Source organism: Euleptes europaea, chromosome 1 (assembly GCF_029931775.1).
Source record: "Euleptes europaea isolate rEulEur1 chromosome 1, rEulEur1.hap1, whole genome shotgun sequence".
In the NCBI taxonomy this organism is placed as follows: domain Eukaryota; kingdom Metazoa; phylum Chordata; class Lepidosauria; order Squamata; family Sphaerodactylidae; genus Euleptes; species Euleptes europaea.
The window spans coordinates 73,207,290-73,232,002 of NC_079312.1; the positions used below are offsets into that span (position 1 = coordinate 73,207,290).

A 24,713-nucleotide genomic window follows, 5' to 3' on the forward strand; every position below is an offset into this window, starting at 1 on the left:
CCAGATATTTATGCTAAATCAAGTTGAACCTAAGTCAGCCTCCTTTTTAAGAATTACATCGGATTTCTCCAATCCCACGCAAATCCCCATCTCTGATATCAGAGGCTACTTTTACCAATCAGAGCTATATTGTTGCAGGCTTGGTGGAATTCCCTTCCTGGTAACATCAGGGTCCTTTGGGACCTTAAATAATGCTGCAGGGCCTGCAAAACATAATTATTCCACCAGGCCTACAATTGAGGCCAGCCCTAAGTTGTACATTGGTGCTGGCCTCCCCATCCCTCCCCCACCTTCTGTTATTTATGGGGTTCAACTGCTTGACTGAGTCTTCAGTGGCTATTACCATTATTACCATCTGAATGAGTGCCATCTTGGTATATTTATAGTTATTTTTTATTATTGCTGTTTTAAATGGGAAGTTTATGGTGCTGTATTGTTTTAAAGTGTTGTTACTCGCTCTGAGCCCGGCCTGGCCGGGAATGAGGGCGGGCTATAAATTTAGATAAATAAATATACACTACAGTCTCACACCCATCAAGCACCTGGTAATGGCTCTGAACTTCCACGACAATTAGATGGTGTGGTCCGGATCATCCTTTGCCCAAAAGGGATTGTCCGTCAGGATGGTCCAAAGTGGAATGAAACTGAATAGCTCATTCTCTTGGGGTCCAAGATCCCAGACGCTCCAGGTGGCACTCTTGAGCCTAGCAAGTTTTAGGATCTGTCACAAGCATCAATTCTGCTAACCAGCATCACCTCCGTCTTGTCAGCATCAATTCTGCTAATCAGCATCACCTCCGTCTTGTCTGGATTCAGGTTCAGCTTGTCCCCCTGCATCCGCTTGTCATTATACACGACAGATTCATAACCTGAGTTAGTTTAACACAACTGTACAGAATTCAAATGCTGGAAACACTGTAAAATACCTAATATTATTGGTTCTTGTAGGTTATCCGGGCTGTGTGACCGTGGTCTTGGTATTTTCTTTCCTGACGTTTCACCAGCAGCTGTGGCAGGCATCTTCAGAGGAGTAACACTGAAGGACAGTGTCTCTCAGTATCAAGTGTGTAGGAAGAGTAATATATAGTCAGAAAGGGGGGGTTGAGCTGAATCATTGTCCTGCAAAAAGTATCAAAGGTAATGTGCTAATCATTGTCCTGTAAGTATCAAGATAATGTGCTAATGAGGGTGTGGTATGTTAATATGGAACCATTGTATCCTGAAGTGATGTTAATGTGTGAAATCCAAAGCTAATCTGCATGGCTATTGTGGACTGTAGTCTTTGTTAGCCTGGAGGTTTTCAGGACAGGAAGCCAAGCCTTATTCATTCTTAAACTCTCTTCTTTTCTGTTAAAGTTGTGCTGGGTTTATGAATTTCAATGGCTTCTCGGTGCAATCTGACAAAATAGTTGGTAGAATTGTCCAGTCTTTCAGTGTCTTGGAATAAGACCCTGTGTCCTGTTTGTGTCAGTCCATGTTCAGCCACTGCTGATTTCTCAGGTTGGCCAAGTCTGCAGTATCTTTCATGTTCTTTTATCCTTGTCTGTATGCTGCGTTTTGTGGTCCTGATGTAAACTTGTTCACAGCTGCAAGGTATACGATATACTCCTGCAGAGGTGAGGGGGTCTCTTTTGTCTTTTGCTGATCGTAGCATCTGTTGTATTTTCTTGGTGGGTTTAAACACCATTTGTAGGTAATGTTTTTTCAAATGTTTCTCCATGCTATCAGTGACTCCTTTAATAAATGGCAAGAATACCTTTCCTATGGGAGACTGTTTTTCCTGAGTTTTCTGATTTTTGTTTGGTTTAATGGCCCTTCTGATTTCATTTTTTGAATAGCCGTTTGCTAGCAGTGCATAATTTAGATGATTAATTTCTTCCTTGAGAAACCTAACAGTAAACAAGCTACTTATTTAAGTATAATGTTTACTATGTTCACATGAACGAAGACAAACAGTATTAACTATATGGGGATTACTCAGGAAGTTGTACTTTGCATTGTTTATTTGTATGCTTGCATCAGGAAAATTATGTTTAGGGTCGCCGATATTTTTACTAGAGCTGATCCTGACTTTCTGACACAGCCCAACATGCAAGGACTAAGCCAGTGAAGCAATTCCTGGCAGAAGAGCTTTCCCCCCACCCACAATTTTATCTTGATGCCAGGAATTGCTTTACCTGCTTAATTTCAAACACACTACATCAGATGTGTCAAACATAAGGCCCGAGGGCTGGATCCGCCCCCTTTAGAGCTCTTACCCGGCCCACGAGCCAGCCCCCACCCCCAAATCTGGGCTGACGATGCATGGCCCGGCCTGACCAAGTGACATTTATGTCACATCCGGCCCTCGTAACGGTTGAGTTCAACCCCTCTGCACTAGGTGGCCTTGTGAGAAGTTTTTCTCTCAGCCCTCAGTCTGTATTACAGGAGAACAACAGTGGCCTACTGGACAGTGCTGCTGTAAGGATTGGTAAGACTATGAAAATGCTTTGGATACCTAAAATGGGATACATAAATGAGAATATGGAATCGTTATTATGTACACATTCAGAAGGTACTTACCAGAGGTAAAAAATGAATACTGATCCTTCATTTTAATGAAGGAAGCTACCCACTTCTCTACAGCAACACTCTTACATCACACAAAACTATTAATATTTAGACTGCTTTTCACACTGAATAAGCCCTTCTGTAAAAAAAGATGAAACATACCACAAATCTTCCATTCTGTCCTAACCACTTAATCTATACAAAAATTAACATTTTTTTCAGACTACAAGAATACTAGAGGTTTATTCTGGCATTTTCTGGACTCCAATTAAGCTCTAAAACCACCACACAGTGCTTCAAAGAACCTACAATGTTGGGGAGCAATCCAAGCAGCAACCAAGCCTGATGTGCTTCTGTGCTGTAGGAGGAATCTTTAAACATTGCCATGTTTTCCAAAGAGTGAATTATCTTGCCCAGAAAGAAAAAAGGATAATTCTGAAGGGCACAGAGTCCTCCATGACATTTAAGATGGAGTTATAAATTGCTAGTAATGACAACATTCAAGAGCAGCACGGGACAGGATTTGCTACCTGATTCAGCCAACTCTCATTAGGAAACAAAAGGACATATCTTCTTGGCAATGTAAGATATACAACACTCATTACTTCTCCTTGAAATAGAAAAGGTTGAAGTATTAGTGAGAGTTCAGTAATGGCAGTCCTTAGTAAAAGGCTGATCCCTATGAGCCCACCCCCTGCCCCTTGGACCCTCCACATTCATGTAAGAACTCCTGGATAAAATATCCAATTTAATATTAAAGGCAGGAGTGGCAGGATCCTCCCTTGTAGCTGGTTCTGCATCCCAAGCTTTCTAGTCTAAGTTCACAGCTGACTTTGCCCCTGGATCCATTCTTCATCACCTTCCCTGGACTGGACTCCTTGGATGTCTTTTCTCCTCCAGACCAGGCAACAGACGTTTAACTTTCTCCCTTCCTTGAGCCCGCCCCCCGTTTACCTTACTGCCAGCCAGTCTCTTCCCCCTTGTTTCTTCTCAACAGGTAACAGTTCATAGACAAGTAGGCTTGTGCAAAGATGATCTATACAAGCCTTTTGTTGCCATACTGCCTCGTTTTACTATTCTTGTCATTCCATTTTCTGCTCTGTATCTTGTTGGGGGAACAAAGATTTATCTTATTTAAAAAAATCCCCCCTTTCTTTCTTTGGAGTGCTGACCCCCATTGGGACATCGGTATACACTATACAGCTCAACGCTGAATTAATTAATTGTTCCTGTAACACATGTTGGACCCAATACACAAGAAAGATGCTTTGAACAACACAAATTCTACATGTGTACCAAGCTGGGTAAAAATTCCAAGTCTGAAATGTAAATGAAAAGGAAAACACTAAAGTAACAATAACTAACCAGTACTGAAAAATCTTGTATTTAATTTACCAGGAACTGTTCCAATTCTATCTTGTTTCACTAGCAGCACATTTGTGCAATCAGTAAAATAATTTTTCCTCCTTAAAACAGCAAACACTCCCTGAACAAAAAGTAATATTCCATCAACTGCAACATCAATGTCATTGTTTCTTTTCATTTCAGACTTTAAATACACAGTCCAGTTTCTAAAACGTTATCAGACTATATTGCTTCAGCCCTCATATCTTCAATGTGAACATCACAAATGAGCCACTGTTTAAGGCAACAGGTTTCTGGGCTAAGCCATGTTCAATCACGGTAATTCTTATGTTCTTTGCTAAAATACAGGGTGCATGCCAATCTACATCAGTTTCTGAAAAAGGAAGGGACTCAGCTCAGCAGCTGTGTTCCATTTGTTCTTCCATTTCTTCAGCTAAGATGTAAGTTGCTCAGTTCAACACATATCATGGTATCTCTGTGAAAAAATGTTTCCAGGTGCTCTATTGCTAGCTACCATCCACTGACTACTGTCTGTTAGATGACAAATATGGATTATTCACACAACAGAGGAAACTCCCAAAAATATAAAACCTTTCCCTCCAGAGCCCTGAAGTTGTTTAGATGGCATTCCTGGAAGTAAAGGGGCTATTTGACATACTATATGCCCAATTTTTGTTAGATTAAGTGAAAAACAATTTTTCACTACTCTCATTTATTTCATTCAAGGAGTAAAAAAAATGGTCAGCTTCAAATTTTCCTTCTGACATCCTGCATTACTTCCACAAAACACAGGTGGCAATAAATATATGGGAATATTTATTTCTCTCAAAATTAAAAGAGAATTTACAGACTAACTCATAAAACTAGTACTGTCAGTACAATTGTGACATAGCCCTAGAAGGGAAAAGCCCACACACAATATAGTAAGAAAGTTGCTGTTTTAAAAATATGTAGGGCTAAGACAGCAGTATAGCTGGGTTGTGGTTTGGTAGGATGTTTTTAAAATAATCTATCTGAAACTAACAAATAAAGGTTAATAAAAGCTTAACCCTGAAGCACAGTGCCCGAATGTGTCTGCCACAGATTGTTCTAGCTTTCCTTTCCCATTTCAAGCTTTCACCCTGAACAGCAAAAACACCACTTTCAAAATAATGCATCATCACAACCCCAAACCATAAAAACGCAACTCCTATTCAAAGTCAGCCTTCCAAAGTCTAAGTACTGAAGCACGACATGAGAATCGCTATCTGCATTTATTCTGGCTCCAATATATGTAGTAGGATGCTACCTAACCAACAGGCAGACTTATCATGAGGAAAACTGGGCTTTTTGCCATAGATGCTGACCCAGGTGAGCTGTAGATTTGTGGCAATGTACACTCTGTCCCAAACTATGCCAATCTGTATTAAAGAAAGACTCCCTTTAAAGGGAACCAACAGACTTCTGCACACCAGCTGGTAGGGAAAACCAAAGCTGGTGGAATTCATAAGCCACATTGAGATCCTGTATGGGCTGTGGAGTGAGGGACACAGATTTCTAAAACAAACAATAAATAAAAGAGAAATACCATCCTTTTCATTTCCTGCTTGTCAGCTTCTGAGAGGCATCTAGTTGGCCACAAACAGAAACTAAATGCTTGCCTAGATGGACCTTTGTCTCAATTCTGCAGGAGTCTTCTTGAATTCTGATGTTCTAATGCAGCTTCCTGAAAATCTCAGTTTTCATTAAAACAAAAACCAAGTTTCCAGCCCATGTGCGTGCAGATAAATGCCAGAAAGTATGTGGGCAATGCCTGCTAAAATTTCAGAAACCAGTGGGGTGTCTAAACAAAATTTCCAGTAGTGGGGTATGTGTGTCAATGGTCTATATATCTTCTGGCCCTGCCCACTGAACAGCAAACCCATAATAAATTTTGGAAGACAGTCAAAATAGAAGAATTCCACATTAAAATTAAAAGAAAGTAAGCTTTCTTGGCACAGAATTTAATATTTTTAACATGGAGTACATCCAACCCTGGTTTTAGCCCATCTCACTGAGTCATGTCTAATGTCTGAAGGATAAACCAATTAACCTTACAGGAAAAGTGAAACTGGTACTCTCACAATATGTCCAGACAAGCAACAATCACATATTTTTGCACTGCATTCCTCTATATTGGTAGAAAGAGGGCATTCCCAGTTCATATACATATAAACGGTTCTGTGAGGCATATTGTGGCTGAGGATGATTTCAGTACTGCAGCCCAAACCATTAACTCAGGAACTGATGCTCACTATATAACCCACAAAGCAAGATGTACAAATGTACTGCTCCACATACTAATTCCAGAGCAAGCACATCAGTCTCTTGCATAAAATCAAAATAATTTATTCACCAGATTTAACATTTGTTGTAACTGCACACAGCAAAATATTCTTCGGCTCCTTAGTCCATTACTCACCATTCTCATCAAGTAGATCTTCCTCGTCATCCCCATCATTGTCCTCCTCCATTGCTTCCTCCTCATCTTCCTCCTCCTCCTCCTCTTCCATATCCTCCTGCTCCAAGTCCGGGTCCACATCCGGATCACTCCCTGAGATTGACTCGTCTGACATGATTCCCAATAGCGCCTCTGGTGCATTACCTGCTCATGGTCTATTTAAGGCAGCCCTGCGAGAGGAAAAAAAGGAGGGGAAAATTAAGACTCAAGAAAAACTTAACTAAATAACAATTTATTTGGTATGATGAAGACAGCAACCTAACCTCAGTTTGTAGCAAGTTTTCCAGGTCCCATAACCTAGAAATAGCTAACTAGTACCTCTAAGCATGTAATTTCTTCAGAGCACCGGCAACCATGTTTATAAGTTTCTGAGAGGGAATAAAGAAGCATGCATCCTGTCACTCCACTGAGCAAAGTTTGAAGCCTTGCTCCAACCTAAAAGGCTTCCTCCAACAGAACAGCCACTTAAATTTGATGGACTCTAGCCTTAGGTAGGATATACCCAATGTTTTCTATGTGTTCTATACATTAAAGAGAAGGATATCATTATAATCAACACTGAAAAGACATCTAAAAATGTGGGCACCATCATGATGAAATCATCCACAAGTCCATTCAAGGCCAAGATGTCCAGAATTCAATCAAGTTGTTACGTGTGTATTTTCTTTTCAGCCTCTTCCACGTATTCAATTGTTCTATTATCATATTTATTCAAAAGGAAGATGACTTTGAATATGATGACCCTCCCTAAAAAAGAGAAGACAATAAAAAGGCAGATGACCCTGAATTTAAGACAAATCCCCCACAAAGAAGTGAACCAGTCAGCCAGCATGTGGTGCCTTCTTCCCATGAGCCTCTGCCTTCACCTTCCAACCTCCTCCACATCCTCAAGTCCCACATGCTGCAACCACCTTCTCCACTCACCCCTCACAATTCATAGTGCAGCTCTGAAAAAAAGCAGCGCTTGCTGGCTGCTGCACTTCCTCTACTGTCTAATGAGCAGATTGCACATCTCCTCAGCTCAGCGCCATGAAACAGCAACCACGTAGCCCACGCAGGGCTGGGCACTTGTTGGGGCTGCTAACACTCATGGTGCTAACCCAGGTATCATTGTGTGGTTACAAGGCACAACCATTTTGCTCTTTATCTCACCCCTTCCGCTGTGCCTGTAGCCCCGCGGGCCCATTCCTATGCTTCCCCTCTCCTCAGCGCAGAGCAGGTTGGCTTTCTTTCCTCCCTCCCCCTACCCACCAAGTCCAGGAAAGGCCTCTCCAAACATGAGGCAACAGGGTTGCTCAGGCTGCTTGCAGCCTCTCCCGTAGCTGATGGAGAGGATGCCCTCTCTTCCTTGGCACTTTCTGGCTTGGCCACAAAGCATGGAGAACATCTTGTTTTCAAGTTGATATGGTACATTGCAACACTGAAAACATATTCTATCCATATATCTTTGCCCTTTATTCAAGTGTACAGCAAAAGCTTTGTTAAGTGGAAAGCTCAATTAACCGGCATGCTGGCTGACCGCCTTGTCCACAGGGTCCTGGCCTACTCACTGGGCTGCAGCCTGGTAAACGTTTTGTTAACTGGCATATTTGATTAGCTGGCAACCCCAATTCCATTGTGAATGCCATTTAACAAAACTTTATTGTTCTTATTTGCCTCACTATCCCAGACAGTTCCATATTCTCTGTAATGTACAGTTCTCTCAAACACCATTTTTATTCATTTAAAATATTTACATATAAAGCTCCCTTATACAAAGTAAGCCCACTGGTCTATCAAGGTCAGTATTGTCTACTCTATTTATCTATTTACTTACATTATTTATTAGCTGCATTTCTACTTTCCAGAACTCAAGGCAGCTTACAATATAAACAGAACAAAAAATATATATCAATGGCTAAAATACATAAATAAAACACAAACTAAAACCCCTTTTTTCAATTGCCAATAAACAGAAAAAACTAAAGTAATCAAATGCTGTCTTGAACTAGCAGGTGTCTTTACAGGGTCTCAGGCAGAGGTCTTTCACATCACCTACTGCCTGATCCTTCCCTTCTACAAGTCAGCCCGCTCACCAATCACCACCCAGGTTGCAAAATATTGTGCCTTAGCAATGAAGCTACGTTGCCTCAATGCTCCCTAATCTGTGGAAGTGTAAAATTGGGTGATTCCTAATCTTGTTGGCCTTGGTTGTAAACATCTACTCTGTATGGTCAATTTCTGTTTTATCAGGCATATTAGCCGCAAATAAAATTTATTTATTTATTTACTGCCTGATCCTTTCTTCCCAGAGATGCTAGGGACTGAGCCTAGGACCAGTCTCTATGCAAAAATAGATGCTCTTTCACTGGGCCATGCTCCTTGGCATATATGTCAGGTGCTATGGTCCCAAATACAGGACCAAGGGAGCCTGACTCCCTGCACCAATATGGTAAAAAAAAAAATCAAAGGGCACAAGGAGGCTTACAAAGAGGCCAGCGGACATACATAACATTAAAAATTCATGAACAATAAAAATCATCACAAAGAGAAACCACCAGCAGCCCATGACACTAAACTCAACCAGTATTCAACAAATGCCCCAAGATATTGAAATCCTCTCTGAACAACTGCCTTACAATTCTTTCCAAAGATTGCAAGAGATGACACCCTCCTGACATCCTTGGGCAGGCCCCTTCACGAGGTCAGGGTTATAACAAAAAGGCAGAGGCAAAGGAGGAATGAAAGCTCAGGGGAGGGGCACAAAGTACAAAAAATGCTGATGAGGGAAGCACAATTGGTACACGAAGGGAGAGAGTTCTTCAGGATCTGGGGACTCAATTAGCAAAATATAGACCTAGGTGTCATCAACATACTGATGATGACACCCAACATTAAAGTTCTGGACAATCTCTAATGGTCTGACATAAACATAAAAGAGCATGATACTGAGTCTTGTGGAACAGCTTGTGGCTCCCAAACATCCGATTCAGCATCGTTGATGGTAAATATGTGCCTTCCACCATGCAAAGAGAACCAAAACCACTGGAGTGATCAACAGTGTTAAAGATCAATAAGGCCAAAAGGAAAGAAGAACCTGATATTATCCACACAGCCTTGACAGGCAGGTGTTTTCCCTGACCCTTCTGATATATGATCTATCCTCAAACTGGAATTTAAGTCAGATTGCATGAGAGATTTTATCAGCACCCACCCCCCAACCAGCAAAAACCTCATAGCTAAAAGTCATATTACCTTCTTAAAGAGAGCTGGACTCAGGTGCCTGTAAGTGGGCTCTACGCTGCACTCTGCCTGATTTGACATGAGTTTTCTGCCAATGATCCTCCAGTCAGCTCCCAGCCCCAGTTCCCCAACCACCACCAACAGCACAACCTAAGTTCATGGAAAATAACCTTCAGTTTCCTGGGATATTATTTACTTTTATTTTTTACATTCTTTAATATACAGTAGAGGATGACAACTCTACTGCATAAAGTATTTCTACTGGGTGTTACAATGGGTCTCATCCCTGATAAATACAAAGGAGTTGTAGTACCTCAAGTACTAACAGATTTATTGTTGCATGGCAGACAGATAAATAATTTATTGAATTAGAATTTAACAAGAGCTTTAACTGTATTAGTCTGGGCTTAAGCAGACACTGTTACCAATGTTGTGAATGGTTACTGCCCTGTACTGTACCTCTTACCTTAACCCCACCGTTCACAATATTTCCACTCTAGAGCCATGTCTGTACAAGTACACTTGCTAACTGTGAATTCATGTAATGTATCTGATAAAGTAGGCTCTAGATATGAAACTACAATAAAACTTCTTAGCTTTTAAGGCTGGTACAAAACTCCTTTGGGGCATTACTACAACAGGCTAACATGGCTGTGTGTGTAAAGTGCTGTCAAGTCACTGCTGATTTATGGCAACCCCCATAGGGTTTTCAAGAGATGTTTAGAGGTAGTCTGCCATCGCCTGCCTCTGCATGGGCTGGCAGAGTTCTGAGAGAACTGTGACTGGCCCAAGATCACCCAGCAGCATTCATGGAAAGGAGTGGGGAATTGAACCTGGTTCTACAGATTATAGAGTCCGCTGCTCTTAACCACTACACCATGGTTGCTCTCTATGGCTACATGTCTGGAATTTGTCTCTGGAATTACTTAATTTTATGTCAAGATCTCATCAGGACTTAGCCTAGGAATTTGTTTTAATCTGAGCATGCACAGAATGCCTTCCCCTCACCCCTGAATGAATGCAGTTTCCTGCCTCCCCACACAACTAAATTCAGGAATAGGTTGATCCTGGGCTTAGATTTGGACCGAATTTTCAGCTATAAGTAATGAGCTCAAAACCATTTCCCTCTAGAAAAACGTCTCTACACTTGATTTTCATTCCACTCCCCCACCCCTTTCCAATTTCTAGCCCCTTCAAAAACAGAAATGTGTTTTTTAAAAAAAAAAAAAAACCTAACATAAGATGGGAAGAAGACTGTTTCATTTTGTGAAAGAGTAATTTTGATACTTTATCAGTACATTAAAGTGTGTGCACATGTTTGGGGGGAAAGCTCCATACTCCTCCTCTCTTCCATTTTCCATCCCCAGAAACTACCACTGCAGTCCTTGGTTGGCTTCCTGAATCTGAGCTGTGCTAGAAGAAGCCAATCATATAAGCACCTAATTTGCATTTAACATTGAGGCATCTTGGAGCAAAGTTTAATGGGGGGCAGGATGCGTCAACAACATATGGGATCAACAGCTATGGGGGCGGAGTGTGAGGGGGTCATCATAATCTTGAAGACTTCAAATTAGACAGCCATATATAACACTTGGGAAAGATATATATACTTGGGCTGTCTATGAATGTTTACCATCCTCCCCATCTACTTCATATAAGACATAACCACCCCCAGTTTCATCCTGGTTCAAACAAAGCACTGTTTCCACCAATGACTACAGTACACCCAAACATTTTCCATTCAAAAGTTGCACAGTGCAAATCTAAAAAGTGAAGCTAATAAAGAAACTTTCCCCCCTGCCCTTCAGAGGTGGTTTGTCTCTGCATCACAACTCTGGTATTTGTTGGTTGTCTCCCATTCAAATACTGACTAGGGCTGACCCTGCTTAGCTTCCAATGCCTGACGAGGACAGGCTAGCTTGATCAGGGCATCAAAGAAACTTGAATACACTTAAGTACCTGTTTAAAAGAAATTACTCAACATGTCAATTTCAGATAACCCATCTGAAATTGACATCTATTATCAGCAACATGTTTTTACAAGCTCTGCTTGAATAATGGTTACATGAGAGAAATATTTTCCCTGCTATGGTTACCTTTTCATGGCACCTTTATGTGAAAAGAAATTCCAGGGAACCCAAACACAGCAAACAGGCCTATGCTCCTTGATTCCCCCAGCGCACATTCAAGCTGCAGATTTCCATCACAGGCAAAGTGTTCAACAGTTTTGAGGCTAGTTTGAAGTCTTTGATCATGGGATCCAAATATCTCCAATAACAAATTAGTTAGATGAAAATTCTTAACAAGCAATACCATATATTACTACTAATATGATGTCCCACTTAACAAATTTCATACATAAGCTACTTTCCAAAATATTAAATGCTGATGACCACCCTAAACAGCTGTGGGCAAAATGAGAAGAACGTAATAAGAACATAAGAAAGGCACTGCTGGATCAGACCAAGGCCCATCAAGTCCAGCAGTCTGTTCATACAGTGGCCAACCAGGTAATGATGGCCCTAACAGGCCAAATTTAGAGTTCCTAAATGTCTCCTGATTGCTGGCCATTTCTCCAGTCAACAAAACCTTCTCATCTACTATAATACAGAAATTGGAGAGGGAGAATGCACAGGGAAAAAAGAAAGAAAAATTACAGAGACAAGAACCAGACATGCAAAGAAGAAGCAGGTTAAAACACATCTCCCTTTCGAGAAAGATAAAACACTGGAATTTATCTCAGCATTTTCTCTTTTCTACAAAACTTCCCTTCCAAGTGAACAAAGAATGAGAAAGTGTGTCTATTTTTTAACAAAAATAACAAGACTGGTTTCAGACCTTCAATTGCGGAGATGGCATTTCTGATCAAAACTACTTACGGGTCAGCATAACTGAGTCAACTGACGCGTCTAGATTTAAATTTCAAAAAGGATGTATCTTTCTCCAAAAGTTGTTGGATGTTAGAGAGTTTCTGGCTACAGCCAGACAAAGTAACATACCAAAATGTACCTCATATGTCATTAATATGTTGGTCAGGCCTCAACAAATACGCTTTCACCCTAGGAGTTAGTTGAAAAATTTAGGGGCCAGAGTAATTTTTCAGCCTTCAAGGTTTTGTATTTTAATTATCATATTTTCTAATCACTGCTACCATAACACCTACTTGCAAAACAATTTGCAGTTTCTCATAGTTCTATTCAAGCTATGAATGATAAAAGCATTGAGGTACATAAATAAACATGGGGGTAACAGTGGCTGTCACCATAACAAAATCAGTGATGAAAAAACTAGCCTCTATTAAGGCTACCTGGAACTGGACATGTCTAGCCCTGATATTGGTAGTGCGTTTACCCCCAAATACCACAAAAACTTCACCCCCTTTAGCACTAGCTGAAAATAAGGAATCACTTCAACGAACGAATTTAATGCTGTAACACAATTTACAATCTTGAGCTAAACAATGGTTTTTCCAATGGCCATTTTTCTACTAGTGAATTATGTGGTTATTTTTCAGTCGCCTCTTAAAAGAACCTTAACTGAAACCATACATTTTTAAAAGGCCCCATTGATTTCCACAGAAGTTACATTGAAGGTACACATCAACGTACGTTGCTGCACTACTCAAGTTTGCAGAGAGCCTATTAAAATCAGTAAGTACGCAGTTAATTAACAGCTTTCTAAAAAGTAAAGAAATTGAGATGGGTAGTGCCCTAGTCTATTACAGAAGACCAACACAGAAGTCCAGTGGCACCATAAAGATTAACCATATTTATTTCAGCATGAGCTGATGAAGTGAGCCCTGACTCACGAAAGCTGTTTTATTGTGCTAAAAAGTTAAGCGAGCTTTCAGTGACCCCAGTGCAACAAGAGGGTGAACTCTTTCAGGGTTTATCATGCAATCTGCCCACCAACTCCACACATCCCATCCCATCCCACGGTGGCTGCCCTGTTCTCAGTTGCATAAGCAGTACTCCTCTGGAGGGCTTCCAGCGAGCCCGGCAATCTTCAGAGATACAACATTAATACTGCAACACAGGAATGACGAACACGAGCCTCCTCTCATTTCTCACGCGGGTCTGACCCAGTTCAGAACACCGACCAAGGGTAATTACATAATGCAGCCTGATTACACTTGCCTCTATTGTTTTATTGGTAGGTACCCTCTCCCCCTCCCCCCAAAACGCACTATCTGATCACTGGAGCCAGGGCTCTTGCCAAAATTAAAAGCCCCGGCCCAGACTCACCGGGGGCCGCGTCTGCGGCGGGGGGAGGGGCACAGCGAGGACCTCTTCCGGCTGGCGATGGCCGGCGGCGTCGGCTCGAGGACGGGTCCGCAGCGTCAGGCGGGGTCTCCGGCCGCCCCTCCACGGCGCGCCGACCGGAAGGGGCGGGGCCGCGCGGACTTCCGGCGTGGGCACGCCGCGTCGGCCCGCCCTCCTCCCTCTATAGAAGGGAGCCGCCGACGCAGCCCCTCTCGCTCCGCCGGCAGCTGGGCAGGGAGGCGCGGACGCGGAGGCCTCTCGGCACCCGGCGGCCTCTCCCGCCCCCTGAAGGCTCTTCGTGCAGCCGCTGAGGGGCGAGGCAGCCGGCACCGGGGGGGGGGGTCTTCCTCTCGCCGGCGGCCGTTTGCCGCGCTAGCGGGCTGCGAGGCGCTGTTTTTTCGGGCCGCGCGCCTCTGCTTGAGGCGGCCACCCCGCAGGCCGCTCGGCCCCGAGAGCGCGGGAACCCCCCCCTCCACCCCCCCCACCCTCCCCATGCGCACAGGTCATCCTGCCGCGAGCGCCCAATGACCTGCTTCTCGTAACTTTGGGCGCGCTCCCGGGCAGGGGCCTCGGTGCCTCTGCATGAGTTGCTGGACTGCGCTTGCCCTTTTTTCCAACAGGGGGCGGGCCCAGACCAGTGAATCATGCAGAGACTCAAGGAAGGCTGGGAATGCTCCATATACGCTCCCTTTCCTGGCGGTCCGTGAGGAGGCTGCGTCTCATTTTAACCCGGGAAACGGACTTTGGCAGATGTTTTGGGAAATGCCTGCCCTATGGACAGGCTCACACAGGAGGTGAGGCTCTAGCCCTTTGAGTGCTGAACACTGGATGATTTGCAGCTGCATGAGTAAATGGTATCTGCAGAAAAGGTATGACACTTGAGTCATAGCATGTTGAAATGCTATGAAAAGCAAAGTCGAAGATATTTACTTGAAGATGAGTTCTGCTAAAGGATGAAAACACATTTTGCCCTAGGAAGACTTAGCAGAACACGCCCCCATGCTCAGGGTGTGACTACCATATTTGGAGTCAAAAATAAGAAGAGTTGGTTTTTGTATGCCAACGTTCTCTATCACTTGAGGAAGAATCAACCCGGCTTACAATCTCCCCACAACAGACACCCTGTGAGGTAGGTGGGGCTGAGAGAGTTATAAGAGAGCTGTGACTAGCCCAAGGTCACCCAGCTGGCTTCATGTGTAGGAGTGGGGAAACGAACTTAGTTCACCAGATGAGCGCTGGTGCCAGCGTGGTGCAGTGGACTAATCTGGTCAACTGAGTTGGTTTCCCTACTCCTCCACATGAAGCCTACGGGGTGACCTTGGGCCAGTCACAGTTCTGTCCAGACTCTCTCAGCCCACGGGGAGGCAGCCAATGGCAAACCACCTCTGAACGGCTCTTATCTTGAAAACCCTACGGGGGTCACCATACGTCATCTGTGACTTGATGGCACTTTCCACCAAAGGATTGGCAGGTATTCTGAGGGTTTTTTTGTGTTAATCTTTTTGCTTTTCCCTATAATTTGTGTCATAGCAAATCCCTGAAACTACTATAGCGAATGATAGGTAGCCTGATCTTATCTTTTGCTTTTTCAATAGTGCCCAAGGATCAAAAGCACACACACTGCAAGCAAGATCCTATGCAAATCAAGCTGAAAAACTGTCCCAGGACTGTCGTAGTTGCTTCTTAAAACAACTCCTGCCCTCCTTACTGCAGTTTTCTGCTGGCATTGAAGGAGCAGAGGGCTCTGATGTCCCTTAGAATGTGGCTCCTGGCAGGACCCCAGTTCCTCATCCCCTGAAAGCATCTTGTGTAGCACTGCTACCCATATTCAGCGGGTAGGGCTGAGCAAGAGGGTGACATGTCCCTTTCTACCAGCACAGGACAATTGAACCCAGATCCATTGCCATTTCACAGTGAAGTATACAGTCTGGCTGCAAATGTCGTTTTCAGCCTTGTACAGCGTTGCCGTGTGGTTAGCTGCAGTCAAAGGTCTACCTTTACAACACTTCCTCCTAAAAAGAAGTACATTTTGAGACCATGAGAAAGTGACTTGCTGCATGCATGTTATTGTAATACAGCATACTTGTAAGGTATTAGATTAGAATTGTTTTTTGCAGTTATGGTACATCTCTTCTTTTCCATTAGTATTTCTATGAATACTAAACAAGGACTACTTCACTGAAATAAGGAACAAATTGGATGCCTAGGTACACATGATATGGTACCTCTTGTTTGCCACTATTGCTATGCCTCCTGTGAATCCATGCCAGGAGTTTCACATTCCGAACAGGCAAGAAACCATGGAAAATGAATTTGCAGCCAAAATTTACTGGATCTCCCACACAGCTCCACCAATGAGTCACCTCATTCCATCATCAGCTACAGAGCAACCTTTCTTCTTTGCTTCTTCAAAGTCCTTGGATCAGTTTGCAGAACTTATCAAACACAACTTTTTATTACACTATCTGAAACCTTTTGAGGTTTCAGGTGACTTTCAGTTTCTTGTGGATGAGCACATTTCCACACTACTAGTCAGTTTCCATCAGGACTGGTTCACCACCAGGTAACCAAAATGGACACTTGAGGTGCCAAACCAGTGGAAGGGCAGCAATGCTGTTGTCTCTTTCTCAGATGCTACCATAGCCTGGGATGCAGAAGTACTTCCTTTGCACCTTATCTTGGATCCTGCCAGGACATAGGAAGAGGTGCCTGTATTTTCTCATGTCGCCATTGCCTGGGACCCAAGTCGGTGCAGAAGCACTTCATTCACACTCCACTTTGGCATGGGGGGGTTTGCTTGGGGCAGTTCAATAGATTGAGTATGCCCTAGTTACACAGTTGTCAACTCTGGGCTGGGAAATTCCTGGAGATTTGGGGATGGAGCCTGGGGAGGGCAGCAGGAAGATCAGTAGCAATGTAATGCCATACAGTCCAACCTCCAAAGCTGCCATTTTCTCCAGGGGAACGGATATCTGTAGTCGAGAGCAATTGTAAATCTGGGAGAACTCCAGACCCCACCTGGAGGTTGGCAACCTTATCTGGTTACCACTGATGTAAAGTTTTTTTCCTGCCACTTTTCATATTTGACTTTCTAGAAAGCATTAAATCCTAGTAAGCTGTTCATTACTTCCATATTTACTTCTGTACTTCTATGTTACACATTTACAACACCCTAAATACAAAGAACACAATCCATCTTGAAATTCTGTCGCATATGCCCCACTGAAACAAATGGGAACCTCATCTGAGCACAGCACACAGAAGAATTTACTGATAGATTACAGCCACAATCCAGTACACTGTTATGCACACAAGTCTATTTAAATAAATGGAACTTAAGCAGATGCTACTATGTGATGAATTGGGGACATAATCTACAGACTGTTCATTGAGTTTTATTTATCTGATGCATTCAGAGAAGAAATTCTCAATTTATAGTTTGAGGCAGTTTCCAACAACAAAATATACCCACATTTAAAAGTCATTATAAAATCTGGTACAATAACAAATGACAACAGGATGAAGGCTAAAAAGGTGTTTCAAAACATCAAGAGTGGAATAAATAAAAGGCCTTTCAAACATTAAATATATTTCACTGCAGCAGCCAGAAATAAGCAGCTGATTGATAAAGCATTTTATATACATTAACTTGCAAAATCAAATAAATGATCCAGGGGGCAACAGAAGGAGCAACGTAAATATAAAAAACTGTGAGATACAAAAAATAGCCCTGTGAAAGAACCTAGACAAATAGGATAGAAATTTTTAAAAAACTTATGGGCAGAAAGGTACCAGTTGGATATTAGGGGAAATTTTTTACAGTGAGAGTTGTTCAGTGGTGGAATTGGTGCCTAGGGAGGTGGTGAGCTCCCCCTCTGGCAGTCTTCAAGCAGCAGTTGGATGAACACTTCTCAGGGATGCTTTAGGCTGATCCTGCATTGAGCAGGGGGTTGGACTAGATGGCCTATACGGTCCCTTCCAACTCTTATGATTCTAGTAAAGGTTTTACCTATTACCAAAAAAAGGCATCAGATTTGCCACCAATCAGAAGGCTTCAGGGAAAACCTTCCATAATAAAGGAGCCACAACAGATAAGGCTCTGATCTTAATGGAAACCCACCTCTCCTTTGAAGGTTAGGGTTGCCAGCCTCCAGGTACTAGCTGGAGATCTGCTGTTACAACTGATCTCCAGCTGATAGAGATCAGTTCACCTGGAGAAAATGGCCGCTTTGGCAATTGGACTGTATGGCATTAAAGCCCCTCCCCAGACCCCGCCCCCATGCTCCACCCCAAAAAACCTCCCCCAGTGGTGAAGAGGGACCTGGCAACACTATTGAAGGTGGATAGACATAGAGCCTCAGATGATTACAGAAGCCATCTGTTGCTTACTGTCTGTTGAGTGTGGGGAATCTGTTCCCAACTGCCAGCAGCAGGGGATTGGGAGGGGAAGTCCTCTGAGGTACAACTGGCAGGCCAGGGCAATGCCATGCGCCTTCAAGACTTCCTGCCCTGCCTCCCAGCAGATATGAAACAGTGGGGTGGATCACTTTGAGACTTTTGGCTGGCTGCCTGGCAGGCCGGTGGCCAGAGAGGAGCAGGGCTTTGATGGCAGGCTAGAACAGGAGCTTCAAGTGGCCAGGCCACTCCTGGCCTCTTATGGGGATGGAGTTTTAAGGGAGCATGTGCCAGCTGTCTTTAAAGCAGGCCCTGGCGGGTGCACTGTACTCTTGTTCCAGAGCCTATGTGAGGAGGATTGAGGGGTGCCTTCCAACCTCCCTCTTACACTGAGGCTTTGGGAGAAAAGGAATGGGGGATCTCGCTCAAGGACTGCAACTGACTGAATAGCAGAGGCTGGTGAACTCTTCTTTTAAAAAAATTACAGTAGGTGTTTAAAATAAATGCAATGAAAGACCTAACAATGGGGCCACACCTGTAAAGCAGAAGGTGGAATTCAGTTTAGACAAATTCCAAATAACACACATTAAGATCCTGTTTTTCAAACAATCTTTTGCAACAGGCCTACCAAGAGAGTGACAATTTTTTTTCCAGGTCTTAGCAGGTTATCAACAAATCAAAAGTCTAGGTTTTCCTAAAAATGTGAATTATACTTCCAATTGGATTACTAAAGAAAGCCATAAAATTGCTTGCAAGAGCATGACTATTGCATGTTTCCTTAAATAGGTATGCAGCAGCCAAAAGGGAGAAGGAGTGCAAAAGATTTGTGTAGAAGGTGGAGATGGGGATGATGACATAAAAAGTGTAGGAGCCAAACAGGAAAAACAAAGCAGTGCACGAGATGTAGAAGTCAGGTAACATTCTCATGAAGTTTCAAAGCCACCCATGCCTTCGTAACACCCAAATTAGATCACTGCAAAGCTCTCTGTGCCTACACACATTGCTTTTGATAAGTGCTTTGAGAACTAGAACTGGTCGAGAATGTGGCAGCAAGAACATGAACCGGAGCACGGCCCACAAGTGGATATCTAAAACTGTGTACCAACTTTATTGGTTTCTGGGCTCAGTTGGAGGTATAGCTCTTGATCTTTAAAGCTCTAAATGGCCTGGGGCCAGGGTTGCTTAAAGACTGCCTCCCATATGAACACCTACTCAGGTCATTTTTGGAAGCTCTGTTCTACATTCTCTCATTTGTGTGATGTTGGTGCATGGTATGCAAAACTCAGCCATCCCAGTGGTGGCACAGTGGTTATAGAGCTCTCTCTAGTGGCAGGGATTGTATTCTAATAGTATCAAGACAGTAAATCAAGACTGCTATTTGGCGAGGGGTGTAGAATAGCAGACTAATGTGGTCTTTTTGACCTAATTCAGCTCTATTTTATTTATTTTATTTTTATTTATTTTCACATTTTTAACTCTCCCAGCCACAGCTGGCTCATGGCAGGTAACAACATCTAAAACCATACAATAATAATATCAGACAAACAGTTTAAAAAGCACTATAGCATAAAAGCATTAAAATTAACAGTTAACAATCAGAACAAAGATGGCATACAGATTCTCATTGAGCTGGCTGAGGTATCAAACAGCCACCCTCCGGATCCGTACCAGTATAATAAATGGGAGGGGGAAGGGTTAGGGGGTCAGTAAAGATGATACCCGCAGCTGTCCTCAACTATAGGCCTGGCGGAAAAGCTTTGTCTTACAGGTCCTGTGGAACTCTAAGATCCTGCAGGGCCCTGATGGTACTAGGCAGAACATTCCATCAGGCCTAAGGTTGCCAACCTCCAGGTATTAGCTGGAGATCTCCTGCTATTACAACTGATCTCCAGCCGATAGAGATGTTCACCTGGAGAAAATGGCTGCTTCAGCAATTGGACTCTATGGTATTGAAGTCCCACCCCAAATCCCACCCTCCTCAGGCTGTGCCCTCAAAACCTCCCGCCAGTGGCGAAGAGGAACTTGGCAACCCTAACCAGGCTGGAGCCAGGGCTGAAAAAGCCCTGGCTCTTGTTGAGGACAGCTGTACACTCTTAGGGCCAGGGACCACCAGGAAATTATCATAGGACAATTGTAATGTCCTTCAGGGGGTTTACCAGGAGAGGCAGTCCCGATTTCTGATGATGTTGTGCTTGTATTGTTTTTCATTATTCTTTTAAGCATTTTGTTTTTGTATTTACTTCATTTATACCCCATGTTTCTCTCCAATGGGCATCCAAAACAGCTGACATCATTCTCCTCTCCCATTTTATCCTCACAACAACTATGTCAGGTAGGTTAGGGTGAGACTAGGTTAGACACAAGGTCACCTAGTGTGCTTCCGTGGCAGAATAGGGATTCAAACTTGGGGTCTCCCAGATCCTAGTCCAACTCTAACCACTATACTTAGGATGGTGCTATTAGCAGGGCTTTTCACCAGTTCGAATAGAGAGTTAGGTGTGAATATAACGTGACTGATGAAATTCTCTGATGGTGGAGAAGTGGGTATTGTAAACAACGTTTTAAAAATAAGATCACAGATTAAATTGTTATATAAAAGTTAAACCCATATTGGCACAGAAGTGTTCAGATTCCTTCATTTAACCTCTAAAGGAAACACAAAAGAAATGGAAAAGTTCCACAGATGAGAAACATTAATTAAAATCTTGAGCAGCTTTTATATGCTAAGAGGTGAAAAAAGATGTGAACGATTTCATTCTGGAGAGACTGAAAAGTGTGGGCATGGCAGATAATAAATGAATAGCACAAGAAAGACAAATTAAGTTCTCTTTCTTTGTTTAACCTTTACATCACTCAAGAATGTAAGGCTCACTGAAAACCCACAATGTTCAAAGTGACAAAGTACATATTACATATTTTACCTATGGATCTTATTGGCAAATGAGATCAGACAGAGGATGTTAGTAAAACTCCAGAAAGATAATTTGTTAGCGATGCTGTAGTAATTTACAGTGGCAGAAACAAATTAAAAAAACAAAGCTTAGAATTATGCATAGGCAATAGAAATGCTGTAGAGAAGCCACATTCTGTGAATCCACCTTGATTATTGTACCCATTTTCTGATACCCTTTTGTGCCTTCCAGACTACATAGATTCTCTGGAGTGCATAGACATATCTGGCCATCTTCCTTCCACTGTAGAAATCTTTTGAAAACCAAATTGTTCCCAATAGTGGAACAAGGTCTTGCAAATTTAATTCAAAGTATGGTAACCACCATGTGCAGTGTGACTTACTTCTAATTTAGGACTGCAACCCGAGCAGCTGCGATGAGCCTGCAGAATAAGAAACAAATTCTATAATTTTTTATGTGCTACACAATTCTGAAATTATAATCTCAGTCAACAGGTAATGATTAACAATTCCACAGCTAATTATCATAGGTCCTGGTAACTGCTAATGAAACTTATGTTTAAATATTCAAGACAAAAATTTAAATTCAATCGCTTAATTCTCCATTTTTTGCTAATTGGATACATACATCATAATAGCAAGCTAACAAAAGTGTGATCTTAGTACAGCATGTCATGATATTCAGACACGGAGGAAGCTTCATTTTTTTTCCTCTTCCTCCTCCCTGCCTCATTTGTGGCACTAGCAGGAAAATCCAAAACTACCACTTCAGTATATGCAGCTCACTACAATAATCTTTTCCAACATCCTTTCCAAATCCAGTGAATCTATGGTGGGAGATGCAGCCAGTCCCAAGCTGCATTTTCCTTAGTGGTCCAAAGCTAACCAAGAAAAATGCTTAGATGTAATACTATAAAATTGTCCTCTTATAGTCATTCCCCTCCCCCAGAGAGGTCTAATATAAAGTTCTTTTTAGATGGTACATCATTTCAGCAAGGCTCCAGAATTTTAAAAACTGATACATTTAAATGCTGTAAATGTTGCGCATTACATGATAACCCCCCCCCCCCCCGGTGGGTTGGGTTTGTTTGCATGTAGCCAGTGTTGGCTACAAGTGATCTCAGTAACTGAAACCATAAACAGTATTAAGACACCACAAGTCTTTATCTACCACTGGTTCTACTTAACTATTTCTGAGTTGATTGTCATATTATTGTAAAGCGCTTGATAAAAAATTTGTTGACTGCAGCAAGAACAGTTTGGGTCTAGCATTGGAAGAATCCTTTTGTCCCAGCAAATCAAGGATGGGTACATAAACCACTGGGAATTGCTAAAATGGATAAAAATTATAAGGTGAAACATGAGATTGGGAAGGAACTCTCAGATCTCTCTTACTCAGAAATGAAATTTGTAAATTATTAGAATATACAGCCAGTGGTTCTTGTAGGTTATCCGGGTTGTGTAACTGTGGTCTTGGAATTTTCTTTCCTGACGTTTCGCCAGCAACTGTGGCAGGCATCTTCAGAGTAGTAACACTGAAGGACAGTGTCTCTCAGTGTCAAGGGTGTAGGAAGAGTAATATATAGTCAGAAAGGGGTTGGGTTTGAGCTGAGTATTGTCCTGCAAAAGTATTGTCCTGTAAGTATCAAGATAATGTGCTAATGAGGGTATGGTATGTTAATATGGAACCATTGTATCCTGAAGTGATCTGTTAATGTGTGTAATCCAAAGCTAATCTGTATGGCTATTGTTGAATGTTGTCTTTGTCTGGAGGTTTTTCAGGGCAGGAAGCCAAGCCTTATTCATTCTTAAACTCTCCTCTTTTCTGTTAAAGTTGTGCTGATGTTTATGAATTTCAATGGCTTCTCTGTGCAATCTGACAAAATAGTTGGTAGAATTGTCCAGTCTTTCAGTGTCTTGGAATAAGACCCTGTGTCCTGTTTGTGTCAGTCCATGTTCAGCCACTGCTGATTTCTCAGGTTGGCCAAGTCTGCAGTATCTTTCATGTTCTTTTATCCTTGTTTGTATGCTGCGTTTTGTGGTCCCGATGTAAACTTCTCCACAGCTGCAAGGTATACGATATACTCCTGCAGAGGTGAGGGGGTCTCTTTTGTCTTTTGCTGATCGTAGCATATGTTGTATTTTCTTGGTGGGTTTAAACACTGTTTGTAGGTTATGTTTTTTCAAAAGTTTCTCCATCCTATCAGTGGAGATAGGATCCTATGGGATCAAGAATTTTATGAACAGATTGATGGAGTAGCTATGGGAAGTCCACTCAGTCCAGTAATAGCAAACTTTTACATGGAATATTTTGAAAAGACAGCATTAGAATCAGCACCTTACAAACCTACAGTCTGGTTCAGGTTCGTAGATGATACATTTACCATTTGGAGCCATGGTGAAGAAAAATTAATGGACTTTCTAAACCATCTTAATAATATCCATCCAAACATTCAGTTTACCATGGAAAAGGAAATTGAGGGTAAACTCCCATTTCTTGATACCCTTGTCATCCGTAAAACAAACCTTCAGTTAGGTCACAAGGTCTACCGGAAACCAACTCACACAGATCGCTACTTACACAAAAACTCCAACCACCACCCCCGACAGAAAAGAGGAATAATCAAAACATTAATGGACCGTGCAAGACGGATCTGTGAACCGCAGTTTCTCAAGGAAGAAACTAATCATCTAAATCACGCACTGCTAGCAAACGGCTACTCCAAGAATGAAATCAGAAGGGCCATTAAACCAAACAAAAATCAGAAAACTCAAGAAAAACAGTCTCCCATAGGAAAGGTATTCTTGCCATTTATTAAAGGAGTCACTGATAGGATGGAGAAACTTTTGAAAAAACATAACCTACAAACAGTGTTTAAACCCACCAAGAAAATACAACATATGCTACGATCAGCAAAAGACAAAAGAGACCCCCTCACCTCTGCAGGAGTATATCGTATACCTTGCAGCTGTGGAGAAGTTTACATCGGGACCACAAAACGCAGCATACAAACAAGGATAAAAGAACATGAAAGATACTGCAGACTTGGCCAACCTGAGAAATCAGCAGTGGCTGAACATGGACTGACACAAACAGGACACAGGGTCTTATTCCAAGACACTGAAAGACTGGACAATTCTACCAACTATTTTGTCAGATTGCACAGAGAAGCCATTGAAATTCATAAACATCAGCACAACTTTAACAGAAAAGAGGAAAGTTTAAGAATGAATAAGGCTTGGCTTCCTGCCCTGAAAAACCTCCAGACAAAGACAACATTCAACAATAGCCATACAGATTAGCTTTGGATTACACACATTAACAGATCACTTCAGGATACAATGGTTCCATATTAACATACCATACCCTCATTAGCACATTATCTTGATACTTACAGGACAATACTTTTGCAGGACAATACTCAGCTCAAACCCAACCCCTTTCTGACTATATATTACTCTTCCTACACCCTTGACACTGAGAGACACTGTCCTTCAGTGTTACTACTCTGAAGATGCCTGCCACAGT

The 24,713-nt window shown here is 42.4% G+C and overlaps 1 protein-coding gene across 1 annotated transcript in view; it reads right to left on the minus strand.

Moving 5' to 3' along the window:
- Positions 1–6,559, minus strand: part of RAD54L2 (RAD54 like 2) — a 50,596-nt gene extending 44,037 nt beyond the window's left edge. The window contains exon 1 of the mRNA XM_056859876.1: positions 6,356–6,559. Coding sequence (XP_056715854.1) covers positions 6,356–6,509 — 154 coding nt within the window. The 5' untranslated portion in view covers positions 6,510–6,559. The remainder of the gene's footprint in view (positions 1–6,355) is intronic.
- Positions 6,560–24,713: the final 18,154 nt, after the last annotated feature.